At 45.8% G+C, this 14,085-nt stretch overlaps 1 protein-coding gene across 2 annotated transcripts in view; it reads left to right on the top strand.

Moving 5' to 3' along the window:
* Positions 1-14,085, top strand: part of LOC311149071 (protein MON2 homolog) — a 71,405-nt gene that overhangs the window by 49,959 nt on the left and 7,361 nt on the right. Inside the window, exons 27-33 of one of the 2 annotated variants that reach the window (XM_084186174.1) lie at positions 259-276; positions 1,555-1,683; positions 2,714-2,904; positions 3,125-3,185; positions 3,288-3,411; positions 3,712-3,919; positions 10,135-10,217. In XM_084186174.1, the coding sequence (XP_084042300.1) occupies positions 259-276; positions 1,555-1,683; positions 2,714-2,904; positions 3,125-3,185; positions 3,288-3,411; positions 3,712-3,919; positions 10,135-10,217 (814 nt within the window). The remainder of the gene's footprint in view (positions 1-258; positions 277-1,554; positions 1,684-2,713; positions 2,905-3,124; positions 3,186-3,287; positions 3,412-3,711; positions 3,920-10,134; positions 10,218-14,085) is intronic. The other variant, XM_084186175.1, reaches the window with a different exon arrangement.

Genomic DNA, 14,085 nt, shown 5'->3' with positions numbered 1-14,085 from the left:
ATTAACGCTATCGCTACACACTCTCACCAGTAAAAGCTCCAAGTCTGTCTGTCACTTGACCTGTCAGTCGTTCATACTGTCAGTCAGTTTGTTGTTCAATCAAACCGTTAAAAAACATGATTGCCACTGTCAGTCAATTGGTCAGTGGCGACAAGTTGGTATAATAACACCAGGCACCAGCAAACAAGTTAACTCCAACCTTCTCCTTGTTCTGTTTTTGTGTCGTACTATCCATCTACTCACTGGATCAACCTTTAGATCCAACTGTTTGCACCGGTGAGTTCCACCTCCCCCCTACAGCCCCCTTTAGTACTGTATTGTACTGTACTCAGCTGTGTACTACTGCTCAATGGTCCCATCACTACTACAGTAGATGAGGCATTTCACCCACTGCATGGTAAGACGTTGTCTACATCATTTACTCCATGTTACCTACCTACCCCTCTCTGTTCTGTCCATCACTAACCAGTCCCTCCAGGATTTCGCAGGGATTTTTTGTGAAATTTGCAGGGCAAAATTCTTGATTTTGCTGCGGCAATTCTGACATTTTGCATGTCAGATTTGTCGCGAAAATGCATTGACGAGTTTGTTGACGTGTGGCTTGATTGAACCATATTATGCGGTAAATGTGCGGTGATTGGTTGTAATTGCGAGCACTCTTTTTGTTCTGTGTTCATGGGTCAGTTCTATGTGATAATATTGCGATGGTTTGACTGTTTTATGTGGAAATAGTGCGACGATCGGTCAAATTTTCAAGCCCACGCATAATATGCTGGGAATTGTTGATTTTGCTAAAATAATTACGGTCACGGAATCCTGAAGAGGCTGACTAACCAGTGGGTATGCCTCTCTCTCTGAATCTACTACCAACCTGTCAAGTCCCATCCTCCTATTACTTATCTTACTGACTGTTTTAGTGTCGTGCTGTCCATATTTGCACATGTACAGTATTTCTACTACAAGTTCTATGGTGCTTTGCTCCTCTTAGTATTTGAATGGAGGGATGTTTTCAGCTTCAGTTAACCCCCCCCCCACCCCCTCTCTCTCTGTCTCTGTCTCTCTGTCTGTCTCTCTCTCTCTCTCTCTCTCTCTCTCTCTCTCTCTCTCTCTCTGTCTCTCTCTCTCTCTGTCTGTCTCTCTCTCTCTCTCTGTCTCTCTCTCTCTCTCTGTCTCTCTCTCTCTGTCTCTCTCTCTCTCTCTCTCTCTCTCTCTCTCTCTCTCTGTCTCTCTCTCTCTGTCTCTCTCTCTCTGTCTCTCTCTCTCTGTCTCTCTCTCTCTCTCTCTCTCTCTCTCTCTCTCTCTCTCTCTCTCTCTCTCTCTCTCTCTGTCTCTGTCTCTCTCTCTCTCTCTCTCTCTCTCTCTCTCTCTCTCTCTCTCTCTCTCTCTCTCTCTCTCTCTCTCTCTCTCTCTCTCTCTCTCTCTCTCTCTCTCTCTCTCTCTCTCTCTCTCTCTCTCTCTCTCTCTCTCTCTCTCTCTCTCTCTCTCTCTCTCTCTCTCTCTCTCTCTCTCTCTCTCTCTCTCTCTCTCTCTCTCTCTCTCTCTCTGTGTGTACAGGCAGAATGGGTTGCCTTAAACTACGTGCCCTTTGCTGAGAGGTCCCTGGAGGTGGTGGTGGACCTCTACCACAAAACAGCCTGTCACAAAGCTGTCATCAACCAGAAAGTCCTACAGAACATCATCAAGGTGCTGTCTCCAACATAACCAAGACATGTTCTTTTGTTTATAAGTGTTCATGTAAAAGGAGTTGCTCGGAAACTGGAACTCCTAGTGCTGGTTCTGGTTGTAAAACTACTACTCCCTAATTTAATATGTCAACGCCATTCTAAATATCTTTCATATCTCCAATTAGTCCATCATCATACTCCAGTGACTAATGTTTCTGTCATAAACAAGCTGCTCTTTGTCGTGGGAAACAACATCTCTTTACAAAGCTGTCAGGTGTTCCTTTATTGTTTCCTGTGGATCAATGACATACCAAGTTGTTTCTCAACAAGCCCTGGTCTGGTGTGTGTGTGGGACCCATCTGACTCCCATTATCTTCTTAAAGAAATTCCCAGAACTAGGACTACTACTCTGCTAAGACCTCATTAGAGAGTTTCCCTATGGATAGGTTCAAACCAACCCTCCTCTCCCTCTCCTGAGAAAGGTCCTCATAGCCATAAAATCCTAACCTTGGGGAGACCAGCTGTGTATGGAAAGAGGGAGCCGTTTGAAACAAAGACGGTCTGTTTCTGTTCCGTTGCTTTATTCTTTCCCTGGTTTTGAGACTAAAACGCATAGACAACGATGGCTCAAGACATCATTGTTTAGTTTAGATGTGTCTGTGATTGATGTTACACCTGTAGGTCTCTGCGTCATTACTGAGTCACACACAAGACCATCAGGAATACTTTTTCCCCTCCTGCACTAGCAGATTGAGCACCAGGCAAGTCCATATGTTGAAGACTCCCATTGTGTTTCCAACGCCGCTCTCCCTCTCGTTACAGAGAATATGCTACACATCATCTAAATCACACAACATCTAAATATGAACCATAGTGATCTTAATTTCTCCATTACCCTCTCTCCTTTCCCCCATAGATCCTGAGGAAATAGCCTGGAAGTCAAGCCTAGGGGTTAGCTAATCCACTAGCAGACCTGGCCACCGGGCTAGTCCATACATTGAAGACTCCCATTGTGTTCTAACCCCACCCTTTCTCTCCTTCCTCCATAGACCCTGAGGATGCCCCTGGGCCTGAGGTATGCGTGTCCGTCAGAGAGCACGTGGAAGCTAGCTGTGTCGTCCCTGCTCAAGGTGCTGTCCACCGGGCTACCCGTGGCCCGTCAGCATGCCTCCTCTGGGAGGTTTGACACTATGTGGCCAGAGCTGGCCAACGCCTTCGAAGACTTCCTTTTCACCAAAAGGTAGGTACACCTTTTCTCAGAGAGTTCATAAAAAATAGGCGGAGTGATTTCTACATATTGCGCCTTAAAATAAAAACATACCCATGAGATTTGACGCACCTGAATGTTCCTCAGTCTGGGAAACGGGCATTGATTCAGTGTTGACAATGGATGGAGGAATGGGGCTTGATTAGCTGTAAATCAATAGCTCATCAATTGCATTTCTGTTTCTGTTTTACAGCACACCTCCAGACAATGTGTCCATCCAGGAGTTCCAGAAGAATGAAGCCATTGACGTTGAGGTAAAACATGACTGACTGAACACACTTAAACCAATCTTTGAATTGTATTACTGCCTTTATACCTGCCAATCCCTGAGGTCTGTGTGTGGCCTCTCTCTGTAGGTGGTGCAGCTGATCAGCACAGAGATCTTGCCGTTTGCCATCTTCATACCCAAAGACTTTGTTGGCCAGATGATGGCCATGCTCAATAAAGGATCCATTCACTCACAGTCCTCCTCATTTACAGGTAAGGAAAGAACACCAACTCCTATTCCAGTACCTTTTGCTTTTCCACTAACGACATGTTAACACATGCCATACACTTCTGTTGGTCACAATGTATCATTTCAACAGCCTGGATTTTCCTTTTAAAAATGAATCTATAATCAACTATGTATTTTCTAGCATCACCTCTGAAACCAAATGTTTCTCATTCTAGTTATTTAGCAGATGCTCTTATATCACAGTGACTTACAATAAAGGCATTCAAATAGGTATGACAACCACATCACAATCTTTGCAAATACAACCATATTTCCCTTCACAGAGGCAGAGATAGACGTGCGGATGCGGGAGGAGTTCTCCAAAGTGTGTTTTGAGACGCTGCTCCAGTTCTCCTTCAGTAACAAGGTGTCCACACCCCAGGAAGGCTACATCTCCCGCATGGCCCTCTCTGTGCTCCTCAAGAGGTCCCAAGACGTGTTGAGGCGCTACGTGGACGATGAGAGGCTGAGTGGACGCTGCCCGCTGCCCAGGTGAGTCCACTTACATCACTAAAACAAGAGCTCTAGAACAGGGATGGTGAGACCACGACCCCTGTAGTAGACGCACCAAAACGCAGCATATTTAGGTTTTGTGAAGTGCTTTAATGCACCTTTTACACAAAATTAGCATTCGACTTCAACAAGAGAGAGTGCTTACACTGGTAAGTACTTCAGCTGAGAACTGGCATCAGTTTCTCCATCCATATTCCTCTAGTCTCTCTCATCCTTTCTCTTCCCCCCTTTCTCTTTCGTTCTCTTGGTATTCATACAGTCCCTTCGGAAACTATTCAGACCCCTTGACTTTTTCCACATTTTCTTAGGTTACAGCCTTATTCTAAAATTGATTAAATTGTTTTTTTTCTCATCAATCTACACACAATACCCCATAATGATAAAGCAAAAACAGGTTTTTAGACATTTTTGCTAATTTATTAAATATACAAAACTGAAATATCACATTTACTTAAGTATTCAGACCCTTTACTCAGTACTTTGTTGAAGCACGTTTGGTAGCAATTACAGCCTTGTGTCTTGGGTATGACGCTACAAGCTTGGCACACCTGTATTTGGGGAGTTTCTCCCATTCTTGTCCTTCTGGAAGGTTGTCCTTCTGGAAGGTTCTCCCATCTCCACAGAAGAACTCTGGAGCTCTGTCAGAGTGACCATCGGGTTCTTGGTCACCTCCCTGACCAATGCCGATTGCTCAGTTTGGCCAGGCGGCCAGCTCTAGGAAGAGTCTTGGTGGTTCCAAACTTATTCCATTTAAGAATGATGGAGGTCACTGTGTTCTTGGGGACCTTCAGTGCTGCAGAAATGTTTTTGGTACCCTTCCCCAGATCTGTGCCTCGACACAATCCTGTCTCGGTGCTCTACGGACAATTCCTTCGACCTCATGGCTTGGTTTTTGCTCTGACATGCACTGTCAACATTTTCATTTACATTTTCGTCATTTAGCAGATGCTCTTATCCAGAGCAACTTACAAATTGGTGCATTCACCTTATGATAGCCAGTGGGACAACCACTTTACAATGATTTTTTTAATTTTTTTGGTGGGGTAAGGGGGGGGTAGAAGGATTACTTTATCCTATCCCAGGTATTCCTTAAAAAGGTGGGGTTTCAAGTGTCTCCGGAAGGTAGTGAGTGACTCTGCTGTCCTGGCGTCGTGAGGGAGCTTGTTCCACTATTGGGGTGCCAGAGCAGCGAACAGTTTTGACTGGGCTGAGCGGGAACTGTGCTTCCGCAGAGGTAGGGGGGCCAGCAGGCCAGAGGTGGATGAACGCAATGCCCTCGTTTGGGTGTAGGGATCAGAGCCTGAAGGTACGGAGGTGCCGTTCCCCTCACAGCTCCGTAGGCAAGCACCATGGTCTTGTAGCAGATGCGAGCTTCAACTGGAAGCCAGTGGAGTGTGCGGAGGAGCGGGGTGACGTGAGAGAACTTGGGAAGGTTGAACACCAGACGGGCTGCGGCTTTCTGGATGAGTTGTAGGGGTTTAATGGCACAGGCAGGGAGCCCAGCCAACAGCGAGTTGCAGTAATCCAGACGGTAGATGACAATTGCCTGGATTAGGACCTGTGCCGCTTCCTGTGTAAGGCAGGGTCGTACTCTCCGAATGTTGTAGAGCATGAACCTACAGGATCGGGTCACCGCCTTGATGTTAGCGGAGAACGACAGGGTGTTGTCCAGGGTCACGCCAAGGCTCTTTGCACTCTGGGAGGAGGACACAATGGAGTTGTCAACCGTGATGGCGAAATCATGGAACGGGCAGTCCTTCCCCGGGAGGAAGAGCAGCTCCGTCTTGCCGAGGTTCAGCTTGAGGTGGTGATCCGTCATCCACACTGATATGTCTGCCAGACATGCAGAGATGCGATTCGCCACCTGGTTATCAGAAGGGGGAAAGGAGAAGATTAATTGTGTGTTGTCTGCGTAGCAATGATAGGAGAGGCCATGTGAGGATATGACAGAGCCAAGTGACTTGGTGTATAGCGAGAATAGGAGAGGGCCTAGAACTGAGCCCTGGGGGACACCAGTGGTGAGAGCACGTGGTGCGGAGACAGATTCTCGCCACGCCACCTGGTAGGAGCGACCTGTCAGGTAGGACGCAATCCAAGAGTGAGCCGCGCCGGAGATGCCCAACTCTGAGAGGGTGGAGAGGAGGATCTGATGGTTCACAGTATCAAAGGCAGCAGATAGGTCTAGAAGGACGAGAGCAGAGGAGAGAGAGTTAGGTCTAGAAGGACGAGAGCAGAGGAGAGAGAGTTAGCTTTAGCAGTGCGGAGAGCCTCCGTGACACAGAGGAGCAGTCTCAGTTGAATGACCAGCCTTGAAACCTGACTGGTTTGGATCAAGAAGGTCATTCTGAGAGAGATAGCAAGAGTTGGCTAAAGACGGCACGCTCAAGAGTTTTGGAGAGAAAAGAAAGAAGGGGTACTGGTCTGTAGTTGTTGACATCAGAGGGATCGAGTGTAGGTTTTTTGAGAAGGGGTGCAACTCTCGCTCTCTTGAAGACGGAAGGGACATAGCCAGCGGTCAAGGATGAGTTGATGAGCGAGGTGAGGTAAAGGAGAAGGTCTCCGGAAATGGTCTGGAGAAGAGAGGAGGGGATAGGGTCAAGCGGGCAGGTTGTTGGGCGGCCGGCCGTCGCAAGTTTTCATCTGGAGAGAGAGGGGAGAAAGAAGTCAAAGCATAGGGTAGGCCAGTGTGAGCAGGACCAGCGGTGTCATTTGACTTAACAAACGAGGATCGGATGTCGTCAACCTTCTTTTCAAAATGGTTGACGAAGTCATCCACAGAGAGGGAGGAGGTGGCAAAGAGCTTCCTACGGTTAGAGGCAGATGCTTGGAATTTAGAGTGGTAGAAAGTGGCTTTAGCAGCAGAAACAGAGGAAGAAAATGTAGAGAGGAGGGAGTGAAAAGATGCCAGGTCCGCAGGGAGTCTAGTTTTCCTCCATTTCCACTCGGCTGCCCGAGTGGAAAAGATGAGGTCAAACGTATTGCCTGCCTTGTGAGTAGGGGGGGACGGTGAGAGGGTGAGGTCAAAAGAGGAGAGGAGTGGAAAGAAGGAGGCAGAGAGAAATGAGTCAAAGGTAGACGTAGGGAGGTTAAAGTCACCCAGAACTGTGAGGGGTGAGCCATCCTCAGGAAAGTAACTTATCAAGGCGTAAAGCTCATTGATGAACTCTCCAAGGGAACCTGGAGGGCGATAAATGATAAGGATGTTAAGCTTGAATGGGCTAGTGGCTGTGACAGCATGGAATTCAAATGAGGAGATAGACAGACAGATGGGTCAGGGGAGAAAGAGAGAATGTCCACTTGGGAGAGATGAGGATTCCTGTGCCACCACCCCGCTGACCAGATGCTCTCGGGGTATGCGAGAACACATGGTCAGACGAGGAGAGAGCAGTAGGAGTAGCAGTGTTTTCTGTGGTAATCCATGTTTCCGTCAGCGCCAAGAAGTCGAGGGACTGGAGGGTAGCATAGGCTGAGGTAAACTCTGCCTTGTTGGCCGCAGAACGGCAGTTCCAGAGGCTGCCGGAGACCTGGAACTCCACGTGGGTTGTGCGTGCAGGGACCACCAGGTTAGAGTGGCAGCAGCCACGCGGTGTGAGGCGTTTGTATAGCCTGCGCGGAGAGGAGAGAACAGGGATAGACAGACACATAGTTGACAGGCTACAGAAAATGGCTACAATAATGCAAAGGAGATCGGAATGAAATGAACTAAACATCTGGGAAAGCGAGAGAGCGGGGCCTCCCTCACTTACGTTTCACTGAAACACCCAAATATAACTCTCCCAACTTCCACCTCAGAAACTATAATTGTTGTAAACTACAGCGGTTCAATGTTTTCTAGGAATAGACTAACTTAGTTTATTCAGCTAGCTAACTTGGTACAGTATTCTTCCGTGAAAACCGTCCAGGGCACCGAATCCTATGACGCCACAGCCAACTAGCATGCCAGCCTCCAACAACACGATTTAGCACCAATAACTCTGCCACAACAAACCACCAGTGTGTCAACACGCCAAGCATATAATTCGTGTCCGTGTCTAACGTTGTGTAAAGTTCTGGGTTAGTCCCGACAGCTTGAGCGAGTCCGTCGTCAACTTATTCAGACAGTTAGTTAGCTAGAATAGTTAGCAAACTAGCTAGCATTGCTCTCTGCCAACGAAAAAAAACCTTCTCCCACGGCACGAACACACAGAGAGAGCCAAGCTAACGTTAACTAGTCACCCATGTCCCGAATTCCCTTGAACGACTCTGGTTACCAGTATGTAAAAACAAAACACAAATGTAGGTTATAACTTACCCCTAGCAGCTACTGTTAGCCAGCCAAGTGCAAAGCTAGCCACTGAATCGACTCAGCCAGTTCGCGTCTGTTCGCTAGGTTGTTCCAGCTATTATTTAGTTAGCTATCCAGGTAGCAACAAGCTAGCTACATTTCGAGCAAAGTAGCTAATAACTACCTAACGCCAACGCTTCAGACAATGAGGTTAGAAAAACAGCTGAATGGTAGGCAGCTAGCTGGTATAATTACAGGTACTCTCAAGCGTGAAACAACTATCCACAGTTGCTAATAGTTACCAGTAGCTACCCGCTAGCTAGTCCAGGTAGTGGGTTAGCTAGCCTCGTGCTTCACCGGGCTCATCCGAATACAATACTTACCTACAATAATTACCTACAATAACCTACGATAACTACCTAGATAAACTACCTACAATACCTAACTACAATCTAAATACATGGTTTAAGCTTTACTCGACACCATATAAGCCAAGCTTACCTCCCGCCAGAGAGAGAGACAACCTCACCCGACGACTTGATATACAATACTGTGGGACCTTATATAGACAGGTGTGTGCCTTTCCAAATCATGTCCAATCAATTGAATTTACCACAGGTGGACTCCAATCAAGTTGTAGAAACATCTCAAGGATGATCAATGGAAACAGGATGCACCTGAGCTCAATTTCGAGTCTCATAGCAAAGGGTCTGAATACTTATGTAAATAAGGTATTCATTTTTTTATTTTTAATACATTTGCAAAAATGTCTAAACCTGTTTTCGCTTTGTCATTATGGGGTATTGTGGGCAGATTGCTGAGGATATTTTATTTATTTAATCCATTTTAGAATAAGGCTGTAACGTAACAAAATGTGGAAAACGTCAAGGGGTCTGAATACTTTATTGGGTTATTGGGTAGATTCCCTGGTAGGTGTACTGTCATCCTAGAATGTGTTCTTTGTTAGTTTACCATGGCGGCGTAGTGTAACAGTCTTTTCACTATCTTCCATAGTGGACAGAGGATGAAGCTTGATTGCCAACTTTTCAGGTTAATAGCATAATTTCATTTGCATCCTTCAGATACACACTTCTGTTTTCAAACTGCTCCCGTTCCTTTTCTATGTGTTTTTTCTCTATTACCTGAGTAAATGCCACACTGACTGTAACAAATGATATACACTGAGTATACAAAACATTAAGAACACCTGCTCTTTCTATGACAGACTGACCAGGTGAATCAAGGTGAAAGCTATAATCCCTAATTGATGTCACTTGTTAAATCCACATCAATCAGTGTAGGGGAGGATACAGGTTACATTTTTAATCCTTGAGACATGGATTGTGTATGTATGCCATTCAGAGGATGAATGGGAAAGACAAAAGATTTAAGTGCCTTTGAACGGGGTATTGGTAGTAGGTGCCAGGCGCACCGGTTTGTGTCAAGAACTGTGGGAAGCATTGGAGTCAACATGGGCCAGCATCCCTGTGGAACACTTTCGACACCTTGTAGAGTCCATGCCCCAACGAATTGAGGCTGTTCTGTGGGCAAATGGGGAGGGTGCAACTCAATATTTAGGAAGGTGTTCCTAATGTTTGGGATACTCAGTATATATATTCAGGCCTCCAGCTGCAAAAAAGGGGTTTTCATTAAAAACGTTTTACCTATGATTTGTTTGTGGAGATTTGAAGGATGGTACCCATCGTATGTCCCCTTGTTTAGTCCCCTTGTTTGGTTCTGAATGTGTTATTTTTTTTATGAACTACAAGAATAATAAAAAAAAAATAAAAAAAAAATGTAAAGTGGTTATCCCACTGGCTATAAGGTGAATGCACCTATTTGTAAGTCGCTCTAGATAAGAGCGTCTGCTAAATGACGTAAATGTAAATATGTAAGTATAATTATTCCATTCCTTTTATTTTATTTGTAGGCAACAAGTGACAGAAATCATCTTTGTCTTAAAAGCTATCAGCACTTTGATGGACTCACTTAAGAAGACCCAGCCAGAAAACGGTGAGTAGAAACTACTTAGGGGAAACACAGACAATTATTTTACTATATCAAGCTAGGTTTCCATCCAATAGGCGACATATTTTCATGCGACTATTCCAAAATCTCCATAAAAACAATATGCGCATTTTCCCAAAACTTGTTCAAATCAAATTGTATTTGTCACATGCTTCGTAAACAACAGGTGTAGACTAACTGTGAAATGCATACTTACGGGCCCTTCCCAACAATGCAGAGGAAAAAGAAAATAGAGAAATAATTGAAAAATAAAACGCGTAATAATAAATCCACAATGAGTAACGATAACTTGGCTATATACACGGGTTACCAGTACCAAGTCGATGTGCAGGGGTACAATGTGACTGAGTAGATATGCACATAACTAGGAATAAAGTGACTAGGGAACATGATAGATAATAAACAGTAGCAGCAGCGAATGTGATGAGTCAAAAAAAGTTAGTGCAAAAAGGGTCAATGCACATAGTCCAGGTGGCTATTTGGTTAACTATTTAACTATTTAGAAGTCTTATGGTTTGGGAGTAGAAGCTGTTAAGGGTCTTGTTGGTTCCAGACATGGAGCATCGGTACCGCTTCCCACACGGTAGCAGAGAGAGCAGTTAATGAATTGGGTGGTTGGAGTAAATATTTGGGGCCTTCTTCTGACACCGCCTGGTATAGAAGTCCTGGGTGGCAGGGAGCTCGTCCCCATTGATTTACTGGGCCGTACGCACTACCCTCTGTAGCGCCTTGCAGTCGGATGCCAAGCAGTTGCCATACAGAGCGGTGATGCAGCCAGTCAAGATGCTCTCAATGGTGCAGCTGTGTAACTTTTTGAGGATCTGAGGGCCAAATCTTTTCAGTCTCCTGAGGGTGTGTATAGACCATGATATATCCTTAAGCCGTCAGCATGCTTCAGTTCGACTGGCGCCTAGCCAAACTCGGCTAACCAAATGAGTGTGCTCGCATACTCCCTTAAAAGGCCTTCGCTTGAAAAATAAGAAAAAAGCGGCAATAGTACTGTTTGTCTATTTTGAGACACTATAATCAGAATTAATCTGAGATGCTCAAGGAATCTGTCATAAATTTTTCAATTTTTGCCGAAGAGATCTTAGTCGCGCAATTTTACATCTACCTATATAAGATGTTTGGTGCAGTATTTTTCAGTTAAAACATTTACATGAAAACGAGTCGTCTCTCTTTGAATGACAACAAATGCTTTAGTGAAGAATCCCTACTGTTGACCAATCATCGACGAAGGGGCGTAGACTTCGGCTCCGAACTTCGCTTGCCTCCAGAAAAAATGTGTGCCCGAACAGCCGAAAAAACCCTCACCGAAGTCCAAAACGAACAAAAAAATTCACAAAATGTAGTCATAATATACAGTGCTTTTGGAAAGTATTCAGACCCCTTCCCTTTTTCCAAATTTTGTTACATTACAGCCTTATTCTAAAATTGATTAATAAATGTTTTTATTCATCAATCTACACACAATACCCCATATTGATAAAGCGATAAAAGGTTTTTAGAATTTTTTGCAAATGTATTAAAATATAAAAAATATACCTTATTTAAATAAGTATTCAGGCCCTTTGCTATGATACTCGAAATTGATCTTCAGTGCATCCTGTTTACATTGATCATCCTTGAGATGTTTCTAGAACTTTGATTGGACATGTTTTGAAAAGGCACACTGTCTATAAAAGGACCCACAGTTGACAGTGCATGTCAGAGCAAAAACCAAGCCATGAGGTCGAAGGAATTGTTTGTAGAGCTCCGAGACGCTATTGTGTAGATGCCCAGATCTGGGAAAGGGTACCAAAAAATGTCTGCAGCATTGAAGGCCCCCAAGAACAAAGTGGCCTCCATCATTCTTAAATGTAAGAAGTTTGGAACCACCAAGACTCTTCCTAGAGCTGGCCGTCCGGCCAAACTGAGCAATCGGGGGAGAAGGGCCTTGGTCAGGGAGAGGACCAAGAACCCGATGGTCCCTCTGACAGAGCTCCAGAGTTCCACTGTGGAGATGGGAGAACCTTCCAGAAGGACATCCATCTCTGCAGCACTCCACCACTCAGGCCTTTATGGTAGAGTGGCCAGACGGAAGCCACTCCTCAGTAAAAGGTACATGACAGCCCACTTGGAGTTTGCCAAAAGGCACCTAAAGGACTCTGACCATGAGAAACAAGATTCTCTGGTCTGATGAAACCAAGATTGAACTCTTTGGCCTGAATGCCAAGCGTCACATCTGGAGGAAACCTGGCCACCCATCCCTATGGTGAAGCATGGTGGTGGCAGCATCATGCTGTGGGGATGTTTTTCAACAGCAGGAACTGGGAGACTAGTCAGGATCGAGGGAAAGATGAACGAAGGAAAGTACAGAGAGATCCTTGATGAAAACCTGCTCAGGACCTCAGACTGGGGCGAAGGTTCCAACAGGACAATGACCCTAAGCACACAGCCAAGACAACGCAGGAGTGGCTTCGGGACAAGTCCTTGAGTGGCCCAGCCCGGACTTGAACCCGATCTAACATCTCTGGAGAGACCTGAAAATAGCTGTAAATCTGTAACGTAACAAAATATGGCAAAAGTAAAGGAGTCTGAATACTTTCCGAATGAACTATGTGCACGAACTATACCAAACTGTTTCGGCTGGGAAGCATGCAGACGCCTTTAGTGATATGGACACCGAGGAACTTGAAGCTCTCGGCCCGTTCCACAACAGCCCTGTCGATGTGAATGGGGGCGTGCTCGGCCCTCTGTTTCCTGTAGTCCACGATCAGCTCCTTTGTCTTGTTGACATTGAGGGAGAGGTTGTTGTTGTCCTGACTTCCTTCCTCCCTGTAGGCTTTCTCATCGTTGTCGGTGATCAGGCCTAACAGCACCGTGTCGTCAGCAAACTTAATGATGGTGTTGGAGTCGTGCACGGTCATGCAGTCATGAGTGAACAGGGAATACAGGAGGGGACTAAGCACGTACCCCTGAGGGGCCCCCGTGTTGAGGGTTAGCGTGGCGGATGTGTTGTTGCCTACCCTCAACCCCTGAGGTCGGCCCATCAGGACGTCCAGGATCCAGTTGTAGTGGGAGGTGTTCAGTCTCGCTTAGTGATGAGGTTGAAGGGCACTATGGTATTGAAGGCTGAACTGTAGTCGATGAACAGCATTGTCACATAATTGTTCCTCTTGTCCAGTTGGGAGACACTAGTGGTGGATCTGTTGGGGCGGTATGCAAATTGGAGTGATCCAGGGTTTCTGGGATGATTTTGTTGATGTGAGCCATGACCAGCCTTTCAAAGCATTTAATGGCTACAGATGTGAGTGCTACAGGGCGATAGTCATTTAGACAGGTTATCTTGCCGTTCTTGGGCACAGGGACTATGGTGGTCTGCTTGAAACATGTAGGTATTACAGGTTGGAAATATCAGTGAAGACACTTGCCAGCTGGTCAGCGCATGCTCCGAGTACTCATCCCTTTGTAATCCTTGATAGTTTGCGAGCCCTGCTACATCCGACAAGCATCAAGAGCCGGTGTAGTAGGATTCGATCTTAGTCCAGTGTTGACGCTTTGCCTATTTGATGGCTCGTCGAAGGTCGTAGCAGGGTTTCTTATAAGCGTCTGGATTAGTGTCCCGCTCCTTGAAAGCGGCAGCTCTAGCCTTTAGCTCAGTGCGGATGTTGCCCGTTATCCATGGTGTCTGGTTGGGATATGTACCTACAGTCACTGTGGGGACGACGTCGTCAATGCACTTATTAATGAAGCCGATGACTGATGTGGTCAACTCCTCAATGCCTTCGGATGAATCCCGGAACATATTCCAGTCTGTGCTAGCGAAAAAGTCCTGTAGCTTAGCATTCGCTTCATCGGACCACTTCCGTAT

This window comes from Coregonus lavaretus (genome assembly GCF_964263955.1).
Source record: "Coregonus lavaretus genome assembly, chromosome: 21".
In the NCBI taxonomy this organism is placed as follows: domain Eukaryota; kingdom Metazoa; phylum Chordata; class Actinopteri; order Salmoniformes; family Salmonidae; genus Coregonus; species Coregonus lavaretus.
The sequence above is the reverse complement of the archived record's forward strand: the minus strand, read 5'-3'. Positions and strand labels throughout refer to the sequence as shown.